Raw genomic sequence first — 10,829 nt, forward strand, 5'->3', positions numbered from 1 at the left:
ATTGTAATTCCTACACCGTTCACCTGATTTGGATGTAAATACCCTGAAATTAAAGCTGAAAGTCTGCACTTAAAGCACATCTTGATTGTTTCATTTCAAATCCATTGTGGTGGTATACAGAGCCAAAATGATGAAAATTGTGTCAATGTCCAAATATTTATGGACCTAACTGTATATATACAGACACACACACATTATACACACACACAACTATATATACAGACACACACACATTATACACACACACAACTATATATACAGACACACACACACATTATACACACACACAACTATATACACACACACACACACACTGACCAGTGTGGAAGTCGTCATCTTCCTGGGTGTGTGGTGTGTTGAGGGACCACCTGCCGACATCTCCAGTTAGAATACATCCCATAATAACACAGCTGAGCCTTGTCACCATGGAGACCAGGGCAGGAAGTAACTGTGACCTTACCTCCTCTTCCTGGAATCTGCTTCTGCTGGCCTGAAGAGTCTCCTCTTAGACCTGACACACACACACACACACAGAGCAGGTGTCAGGGGAGGAGATGTGGAGACAGGGCAGATGCAGCTGAGGGAGTCGGGCCTTACCCTGCTGGAAGAGTCTGAAGCCTGGGATTCAATTTGACTGGCGACCCAGAAGAGGAGGGGGACAGGCAGGCACTGGAACAGGGGGAGGAGGGTGGGTGAACGGTGGGGGAGAGGTGGTAGGAGATGGGGGAGAGTCTGAGAGGGGAGGAGGGGGTGATGTTAGAGGTGATGGGGGAGAGTCGAAGGGAGGTATTTAGAGAAGTGCTAGGGGAGGGGGAGGGGGAGAGGGAGGAGAGTTTAAAGGGGGAGTGGCGGGGGGAGGATGGGGGGAGGCGGGGGGAGGATGGGGCTGAGCGTCTGTCTGTCCACAGCAAACACTGGTCCTCCTGCAACAGATATGATGGTCACTACAGGTGTGTGTGTGGTGTGTGTGTGGTTAGTGTGTGTGTGTGTGTGTGTGTGGTTAGTGTGTGTGTGTGGTGTGTGTCTGAGTCTGGGTGTGTGTTACCTCTCCTCTCCTGCAGTGTGAAACCATGGTGATGGTTGCCTGGATACAGAGTGTACGTTTTTCTCTGTACTGGAGTCTCTTCACTTCCCTCTGAAACTCCTCCCCTCTGAGAAGCTGTGGGACCCCTACACACAAACACACACACACTCTCCACGTGTTAGTATTACCATTTCCATTCAAAACTGTATTCTCTTTAACCCCTAAATCTTAACCCCTAGTCCTAAAACCCCCTAAAAAAGCATGTATGTGTGTGTGTGTGAGGTGTGTGTGTGTGTGTGAGGTGTGTGTGTGTGTGTGACGTGTGTGTGTCTCACCTTTCTGTCTCCTCATGAAGTTTTCCAAGGTGACAGGAAGGGGCGGGTAGCTAAAGAATCCACCAACCACAGCCCTGTCCAGCACCTGTCCGTCATCTAGGCTCTGCAGCCATTGGACAAACTGTCGGACTGGACGGAGCCTCCTGTAGGGCATCTCTGAGTGGTGGCCTGAGCCTGCAACCAACCAATCAGCAGCAAGATAATTTAAGATCACTGTGTGTGAAGGTGTGTGTGTGTGAAGGGGTGTGTGTGTATGTGTGTTACCTGAACAGTACACCCTGTGTGTAGCTAGTGGAAGCGAGGTGTCGCAGTGTGTGTGAAGGTGTGTGTACGTGTGTTACCTGAACAGTACACTTGTGTGTAGCTAGTGGAAGCGAGGTGTTGGTTGGAGGACTCAGGAGACCTGACCACCTTCATCCTGGTCACCACAACGACCGACACTGCATGAGGGGAAGGTAAGATTTGACAGAACTGAAATGTGTGTGTAGTGTGTGTATGTGTGGCAGATATGTCAAAAGTACACACATCCTTCACTCAAGTAGAAGTACAGATACTCATGTTTAAAAGACTCTGGTAGTTTAGTAAGTTGAAGTACTGTCTACACGTTTTCACTCAAGTTAAAGTAAAGAAGTGAACTTTATTTTCCAACCTAGAGAAACCTTTTTTTGAAACTTTATTTCAAAAATATTTTTTCAACCTGTAGAAACCTTTTTTAGAAAAATTATTTTCCAACCTATAGAAACTTTTTGGAATTATTACTTCAACATTTCAAAGCTTTTTTCTTAAATTGTTTTCCATAAATATTTTTTCAACCTTTCCAAAAAAAAATTCTAACATTGTTTTCAACAACCCTTTTTTTAAACCATTAAAAAACTTTTTAACAAAAAATATTTATTCAACCTTTAAAGCTTTTTCTTTAGATTAATTAGATACGTTTAGAAGTCTTCTAATACTTTCTTGTAAAGTATTTGTACTCCCATCTCTGTGTATGTGTGTGGTGCGTGTATGAGTGTGTGTGTGTGGTGCATGTATGAGTGTGTGTGTGCGTGGTGTGTGTGTGGTGCGTGTATGAGTGTGTGTGTGTGCGTGGTGTGTGTGTGGTGCGTGTATGAGTGTGTGTGTGTGTGTGGTGTGTGTGTGGTGCGTGTATGAGTGTGTGTGTGTGCGTGGTGTGTGTGTGTGTGGTAATTACATGGGTGTATCTTAGAGTGTGTCTCAGGCTGAGACGTGGAGAAAAGCTGAACAGCGATTGGCTGATCTGTGGTGCCGTCCTCCAATAGCAGCCAGCAATACTCCAACAGCCCCGCCCCCTCAGTATCTAGGAGAGGAGAGAGCATCACTCTGCTTACAGGAAACACTGTTCACACAATCACAGCTCATTAGGGTGTTCATAGATAATATATATATATTACCGTATTTTTCGGAAATAAAACCGCGGCTTGTACCCCGATTTTACAGTTTTCTTGTGGTTGTACGGCTTATATTTCGAAGCGGCGCATAGCCCGGTTTTAGAACAAAAAAGTGGCTTTGTCCCAAGATCTCTACAGGCCGTGCAGCTAATTTAATGCTCAACACTGGAACGGGGGCTTATTGAAAGAGGAATTATTTATTGTGTCATCTCAGTAACACTATCAGGGCTTGGAAATACAGTGACTTGCTAAAGTAGGCAAATGGCTCGTAGAACATAACATTTCATAATAATTTCAGTTAGCCAAACAACTAGCCTGACGTTGTCATACTCATAATTCTAGTCAGAATATGAGTCTGATACCGCTCCATTGGGCTGAAATTATTATTATAATTTTTCACGGCCTGGAATCGAACCAGCAACCTTCTGATTACTAGCCCTATTCCCTAACTGCTCAGCCACCTGACTCCTCTTATACTATATCTAAAATAATTTTTTAGACATAACAATGGATTTTGCCACGCATGGACATAGTATCCACAACCGAAGTGTGTTACGGCATGCTGTAAGATCGCCTATAGCCTACTCGTGCATTGCTTGGTATCATTGTTCCTGTATCAAGAGCAGCATATATTTCAGTGCGGGTTAAAATCCGATTTACAAACACAAAGCTCCCATTCTGGTGGGGTGCGGGTTATAGAAAATGTGGCTTGTTTTCCGAAAAATACGGTATGTATATCTATTATTTATACAGTACCGGTCCTAGCACATTTGGCGCCCTAGGCAAAGTTTGTCTCTACCCCATATACATAGCTGCTCTGTCTGCTTGTCTTCTACTGTACCACCGTCACCATAACAACCTCTGACCCTCACCCTTGCTCCTGATTCGCTCAGTCCGCCCAGCAAACACCACCAGGCCGATGACATCACAGAGGATGCCATGGGGACAGTCAAGGAGTTCCTTCCTGTGAGAGACAGGAAGTTAGACATGAAGACACACAGAAACACCCTCAGCAGTCTGTGTGTGTGTATGAGTGTTTTACGCCTGTGTTTGTGTGTGTTACGCCTGTGTCTGTGTGAATATGTGTGTGTGTGTCTGTGTGAGTGGGTTATGCCTGTGTGTGTGTATGTGTGTGTGTGAGTGAGTTATGTCTGTGTGTGTGTGTATGTGTGTACCCGCAGTGGAAGCTGTAGGAGGGGTTTGGTAGTGGGAGGGAAACAGAGGATTCTGGGAGGATGGTGATGTCAGCAGCTGGGTTCCTGGAGTTCAGACTGAGCTCTGAGAGAGAAAGAGAGAGAGAGGTTAGTGTGTGTGTGTGTGAGTGAGTTCAGACTGAGCTCTGAGAGAGAAAGAGAGAGAGAGAGAGAGAGAGAGAGAGAGAGAGAGAGAGAGAGAGAGAGAGAGAGAGAGAGAGAGAGAGAGAGAAAGAGAGAGAGAGAGGGGGGGGTTAGTGTGTGTGAGTTCAGCCTTAGCTCTGAGAGAGAGAGAGAGAGAGAGAGAGAGAGAGAGAGAGAGAGAGAGAGAGAGAGGTTAGTGTGTGTGTGTGAGAGTTCAGACTGAGCTCTGAGAGAGAGAGAGAGAGAGAGAGAGAGAGAGAGAGAGAGAGAGAGAGAGAGAGAGAGAGAGAGAGAGAGAGAGAGAGAGAGAGGGGGGGGCAGTGTGTGAGTTTAGACTGAGCTCTGAGAGAGAGAGAGAGAGAGAGAGAGGGGGGGGGGTAGTGTGTGAGTTTAGACTGAGCTCTGAGAGAGAGAGAGAGAGAGAGAGAGAGAGAGAGAGAGAGAGAGAGAGAGAGAGAGAGAGAGAGAGAGAGAGAGAGAGGGGGGGGGGATTAGTGTGTGCGTGTGAATGTCTCTACATGTATGTGTGTGAGTGTGTGTGTGTACCTATCTCCACAGGGTCCTGTTCCTGGGTTCTGAATGACCTCTTGACCCTGTAGCCGACCAGCGACAGCAACTGTCCTTGTCTCAGACTGCGGTACCACTCCACACACACACTGTTCCACAGAACCACACACACACCCGCCGACACGTCGCGCACCTCCAGCAGCGCCTGGGAGGGGCAGGGGGGAGGGGGGTAGGGAGAACAATAATAATCTGAAGCTTTTGTTTCCATGCTGTGTGTGTGTGTATGTGTGTGTGTATGTGTGTGTGATGTGTGTGGTGCTGTACTGACCTTATAAGGACATTCACAGTTCGTGTCAGCCTTCCCATAATACACCAGTTTGGACTTGTTCATAACTCTGACCACCAGCCGCCTCCTGGCCCCGCCCCTCTGCCTGGCCCCACCTCCAGTCCCGCCCCATCGGGAGAACTCCTCCTGAAGCTCTCGAATGGTCACTGCAGGGCTCACCTCTGTAGAACACACACCATATCATACCATACACACACCATATCATACCATACACACACCATATCATACCATACACACACCATACAGACACCATATCATACCATACACACACCATATCATACCATACAGACACCATATCATACCATACACACACCATACAGACACCATACCACAAGGCCGTAGCCATGGAGTCAACATTGGGGGGGACAAATTAATTTTTTGATGATAAATTTGGACAGCGTGCGTGGTTGCCTGTCGTGGCGTAGCACATTTATATTTCTATATCAATATATTGGGGGGGAAATTTTGACCAAATTTGAATATTGGGGGGGATGTGTCCCCATCAATATGTATTATGATTAGGCCTTCCCATACCATATACACACACGCGCAAATACAATGACACATGACCAGCCTGTTCACTTGACAGCTCTTGCTAGCAGCAATTCAAACCATCCCTCTCCTCCTCCTCCTCCTCTTCCTCCTCCTCCTCCTCCTCTTTACCCTCTTCTTCTTCCTCCTCCGTGTCCGTTAAGTTGTGCGAGGGGGGCGTGTCCCGCCACGCTGCCCCGTAGTAGTCGGTGTTGTTCCACAACGGTAGGTAGGTGCTCCGGTGAGCCCGGAGCGGCAGCAGGAACGGTCCCGCCGCTTCCTGTCCGGTGTCCCGGTCCGGATCTCCCCCGGTACTCACCCCGAACCACGGTAACGCCCCCACATTCACCCCACTCAGTGGCTCGCGCCCGTCGCACGTTTCGCTATCACCCACAACTTCCAGACTTACCACTCGGTAGGTTTTACACGAGCTGCGATCTCTCGCCTCCTCACGCACGGACAGCCCCGGAGCAAAGCTAACGTTCCGTAGCCGGCAGCCGCACCGTAAAATATTCCTTTCAACCAATCCGTTCAGACTTGGGTCGACGGTAACCCGTACTTTACAATCCCCGTCGGTAACGGTAGCATCATACAGACTGTCACTCGGGTGGATGGACTGCGGGAAAATCACTTGAAACCCAAGGTCCTTCCCGTAGCGCTGGAGAGCCACGAGAAAGAGCGACTCCCGGCACACTACCGTGCAGCTGGACCGCCCGGGGTTCGGTTGGTACCGGGAAAACGTTCTCTGGATCGCGCAGCTGGGGCGTATACCTCCATCCGCCGCCATGTTTACACTCCAGACCATAACAGTGCGGTGCATTGTGGGAGCTAGTTGTCTCGCGGGAGAAGCAGAGATCAGTGAGGTTGGTGTTTTAGACAAAAATGCAATAGATTCGAAATGTTTAGACAGATATGTGGTTACATTTTACTGTGCCGGTTAAATACAGATAAGTCGTCGACTCTGACCAATGATATATTGCCAGAACTCTGATCGTTGATCTTCTGCCGTACTACATGCTCTGTGTTTGTACGTCTGTCCGGATAAAGCATATGCTAATAAATGATTCAACATCAAAGTCAAAGTGGTTTATTTATCACGTGCACCTTATAACAAGGTTACTCTGAACAACTACATCATCAGGACATGGCTAGCAACAGCTACACAGTAGACATAAATACAATATAATACATAAGACCTGATATAATACATGAAAATACATGATAATAGATGCTTAATTTCCAACAAGAATAGAAAAGAGAGGAGAGAGAAAGGGCTTGTAGGAGAGTAGGAGAGAGAAAGGAGGAGAGAGAAGGAGAGAAAGGAAGAGGAGGAGAGAGAAGGAGAGAGGGGGCTGGAATGAGAGCTATATAAGCACAGTTTAAGTCAGATGACGGAGTCAGATGGCTGAGCGGTGAGGGAGTCGGGCTAGTAATCTGAAGGTTACCAGTTCGATTCCCAGGCGTGCCAAATGACGTTGTGTCCTTGGGCAAGGCACTTCACCCTACTTGCTTCGGGGGGAATGTCCTTGTACTTACTGTAAGTCGCTCTGGATAAGATGCTAAATGAATAAATGTAAATGTTTAAGGAAAGATTTAGACTTGTAAACACAGCTGCCACTTCACTGGCTGCCACTTCACTGGCTGTGTTTATATGTAAGATATGTGTGCTCGTGCTGGTTTGTGAGTGTGTGTACTAGGGGCTAGCCGGCCTGTGTGTGTGGTTGCTGGTCTGTCTGTGTGGTCTACTATGTGTGTGTGTGTGTAGTTGCTCATCTGAGTGTGTGTGGTCGAATGTGTGTGTGTGTCTGAGGCAGCTCATCACCATGTGTGTGTGTGTGTGTTGGTGTGTGTGTGTTGGTGTGTGTGTGGGTTGGTGTGTGTGTGTGGCCCTCCTCTCTCTCACAGCCACCCTGTTTCCGTTCCAGGTTGTAAAAGAGGAAGTGGACATGGACCAATTCCTGCTCCTCCAGAGGGGGGCGGAGCTGATGGAGGTTCTGAAGGCGGAGCTAGCCAGGTAGTAGAGGAGGGGGTTGAGGACACTGTTTCCCGTCGCCAGACACAATGTCACCACCAACACCCTCTGCACCGTTACCATGGTGCCGCAGGGCCACACTCCCCGGATGGCGTGCAGGTGTATGGTCCGAGCCACGTGGTAGGGCAGGAAACAGAGCAGGAAGGTGACGGTCACCATGGAGACCAAACGCACCGAGCGACTTTCCCTCCCGCGTCGCCTTAGCGACAGGCGCGACGTGGACGCCCTCAGGCGGCGGACGATGCTGCCGTGGCAACTGAGGAGGGTGAGGAAGGGGAGGAGGAAGCCCAGAGCCAGCGCCACGTAGTTGAGGGCAAAGACACGTTCCCATGACGACAGCCCCGAGGGCTCGAAGCAGCGAGGAAGCCCCGTCCTCTCCTTCACCCCCTGCAGGAGGAAGGGGACGGAGGCCCCGCCCACAAATAGCCAGACCGCCAGGCAGGCCAATGAGGCACGGGTGGGCGTGGCCTGGCTGCGGTGCTGCAGGGGGCGGAGCACAGCCAGCCATCTGAGCACGCTCAGTCCGGTCAGGAAGAGAACGCTGGTGTAGAGGTTCAGGTAGAAGCAGAACACACACATCCGACACAGCCAATCAGGGAAGTTCCAGTGTGCACCCTGGAAGTAATAGGCCAATCGCAGCGGCAGGGTGAGGGAGAAGCTGGCGTCTGACAGGGCGAGGTTGGTCATGAGGACGGAGGAGGCGGATCGTCGTGGCGACAGAAACAGGAAGACGACCAGAGCCCCTCCGTTGCTTAGAAATGCCACAGGAAACACCAACAGGTAGGTGTAGGTATAGGCGCGGTACTTGAAGTCATCGTCACTATGGATACAGTTGTTGAACAATGTTGTCACTGTGAGGTTGCCCAGGGTGATGCCCAGGGTGATGCCGGGGGTCACGTGGGGAAAGGGGGAGGAGTCAGGCACCATAACTGAGGAGAAACACACACACAGTTCATCATCTTCATCATCAGCAGAAGGCCACACACTTCCTGGAACATTTGCATACATACTGAGATGTAAACTTGGCCTGTGTGTAAGGTCTGTGTGAGGTGTGTATGTCTGGTATGGTGCGTGTGTTGTGTACGTGTCTAACGCACGCTGTAGGAAGGCCGGGGCTCGTGCTTGGACAGCAGTGAAACAGAAGCGTCCTTGTTCTACACCTGAGCTTGCGTCTAAACGTTGGCTGTATGCAAATCACAGAAGCACACCTGCGGCGCCCACACGATAAGAAATAACTTATAAATACATTATCTAAAAAATACACAGTTTAATAAACGAAATAGAATATTAACACGCACCTACAAGTGCATTTAGACCTAATTCTATTCTCAGGATTCGGATTGTTGTTCTTTAGGCTACATGAAATGTAATTAAACGAGTTGAACTTGTTCAACTCGTCGTCCGAGTTCTGATCCAGCTGTCGAGTCTGAACAGAATCAACTGTTAAACGTGACAACAGGTCAACGGAGTGCATTAACAGTAAAGTTTAAGTAAATGTACATACTGAATTTAGAAGGCACTTGGTAAATGTTTAGAATGAATGTATTAAGTGGATGTAATGTAATTTGTTTTAATGGAAAGTGAAACAATTTCTGGATGGACAATAAAGCATTAATGTATTCTATAATGTCTGCAACTGATGTTATCGAGTTTAAGGAGACGCAGGGAAGCCGTTAGGGAACGCCTTTCAGCATGAGTATCAGAAACTAGAGATCCTTCATGTTTTCCTCTGCCTTGTGTGTACTCAAAAGTTTAAATAGCTTATATACTTGTTTATTTTCATTCCATTATTATAACCATGGTTGGATAGAGTTGAGCACTCACCTGTCATAGTGTACGAGCAGCCATGCCGTTGTCCACTCGGTGTCCCGGAGCGGTAAAGTAAGGCTTTCCCACAGCGTCCACTCGTGCGTCAGTGTGAGTAAGAAGTTAACAAACGTGGCAACGAGAGAAGGCAGATTCACGGAAGCGAGAACTGGGCAACCGGCCAACGGTCTCTTCAGCTCTCCAATAATACACCCCCCCTCTCTCTTTCCCCTTCACCCTCCCTCTCCAACACACCTCCATCCATCCCTCTGCTCCTGGTGGAGGGAGAGAGAGAGATGAGAGGAGGGAGAGAGGTGAGAGGAGGGAGAGAGAGATGAGGAGGGAGAGAGATGAGAGGAGGGAGAGAGGTGAGAGGAGGGAGAGAGAGATGAGGAGGGAGAGAGATGAGAGGAGGGAGAGAGAGATGAGAGGAGGGAAAGAGAGATGAGAGGAGCGAGAGAGAGATGAGCGAGAGAGAGATGAGGAGGGAGCGAGAGATGATTGGAGGGAGAGAGAGATGAGAGGGAGAGAGAGATGAGAGGAGGGAGAGAGGTGAGAGGAGGGAGAGAGAGATGAGGAGGGAGAGAGATGAGAGGAGGGAGAGAGGTGAGAGGAGGGAGAGAGAGATGAGGAGGGAGAGAGATGAGAGGAGGGAGAGAGAGATGAGAGGAGGGAAAGAGAGATGAGAGGAGCGAGAGAGAGATGAGCGAGAGAGAGATGAGGAGGGAGCGAGAGATGATTGGAGGGAGAGAGAGATGAGAGGGAGAGAGATGAGAGGAGGGAGAGATGAGAGGAGCGAGAGAGATGAGGGAGAGAGAAATGAGAGGAGGGAGAGATGAGGAGGGAGAGAGATGAGAGGAGGGAGAGAGAGATGAGAGGAGGGAGATGAGAGGAGGGAGGGAGAGATGAGAGGAGGGAGATGAGAGGAGGGAGGGAGAGATGAGGAGGGAGAGAGATGAGAGGAGGGAGAGAGAGATGAGAGGAGGGAGATGAGAGGAGGGAGAGAGAGATGAGAGGAGGGAGATGAGAGGAGGGAGGGAGAGATGAGGAGGGAGAGAGATGAGAGGAGGGAGAGAGAGATGAGAGGAGGGAGATGAGAGGAGGGAGGGAGAGATGAGGAGGGAGAGAGATGAGAGGAGGGAGAGAGAGATGAGAGGAGGGAGATGAGAGGAGGGAGGGAGAGATGAGGAGGGAGAGAGATGAGAGGAGGGAGAGAGAGATGAGAGGAGGGAGATGAGAGGAGGGAGAGATGAGGAGGGAGAGAGATGAGAGGAGGGAGAGAGAGATGAGAGGAGGGAGATGAGAGGAGGGAGGGAGAGATGAGGAGGGAGAGAGATGAGAGGAGGGAGAGAGAGATGAGAGGAGGGAAAGAGAGATGAGAGGAGCGAGAGAGAGATGAGGAGGGAGCGAGAGATGATTGGAGGGAGAGAGAGATGAGAGGGAGAGAGAGATGAGAGGAGGGAGAGAGATGAGAGGAGCGAGAGAGATGAGGGAGAGAGAAA

At 49.4% G+C, this 10,829-nt stretch overlaps 2 protein-coding genes across 2 annotated transcripts in view; both read right to left on the bottom strand.

Annotated features, from left to right (window-relative positions):
- The window catches only part of si:ch73-71d17.2 (RPA-related protein RADX), a 7,641-nt gene extending 1,322 nt beyond the window's left edge, over positions 1-6,319 (bottom strand). The window contains exons 1-12 of the mRNA XM_062449822.1: positions 5,622-6,319; positions 4,941-5,119; positions 4,652-4,817; positions 3,944-4,046; positions 3,641-3,732; positions 2,552-2,677; positions 1,701-1,799; positions 1,360-1,533; positions 1,046-1,170; positions 598-923; positions 461-511; positions 319-368 (exon numbers count right to left, since the gene is read on the bottom strand). Of these exons, the coding sequence (XP_062305806.1) occupies positions 319-368; positions 461-511; positions 598-923; positions 1,046-1,170; positions 1,360-1,533; positions 1,701-1,799; positions 2,552-2,677; positions 3,641-3,732; positions 3,944-4,046; positions 4,652-4,817; positions 4,941-5,119; positions 5,622-6,309 (2,179 nt within the window). The 5' untranslated portion in view covers positions 6,310-6,319. The remainder of the gene's footprint in view (positions 1-318; positions 369-460; positions 512-597; positions 924-1,045; positions 1,171-1,359; positions 1,534-1,700; positions 1,800-2,551; positions 2,678-3,640; positions 3,733-3,943; positions 4,047-4,651; positions 4,818-4,940; positions 5,120-5,621) is intronic.
- A 257-nt stretch (positions 6,320-6,576) lies between these two features.
- cysltr3 (cysteinyl leukotriene receptor 3) lies at positions 6,577-9,426 on the bottom strand. The gene is made up of 2 exons (XM_062449476.1): positions 9,346-9,426; positions 6,577-8,450 (listed from the first exon to the last, which is right to left on the bottom strand). The coding sequence occupies exons 1-2, from the start codon at positions 9,350-9,352 to the stop codon at positions 7,183-7,185; spliced, it is 1,275 nt and encodes a 424-aa protein (XP_062305460.1). The 5' UTR covers positions 9,353-9,426; the 3' UTR covers positions 6,577-7,182.
- Between the last annotated feature and the right edge of the window lie 1,403 nt (positions 9,427-10,829).

The sequence above is a fragment of the Osmerus eperlanus genome, chromosome 23, assembly GCF_963692335.1.
Source record: "Osmerus eperlanus chromosome 23, fOsmEpe2.1, whole genome shotgun sequence".
NCBI lineage: Eukaryota > Metazoa > Chordata > Actinopteri > Osmeriformes > Osmeridae > Osmerus > Osmerus eperlanus.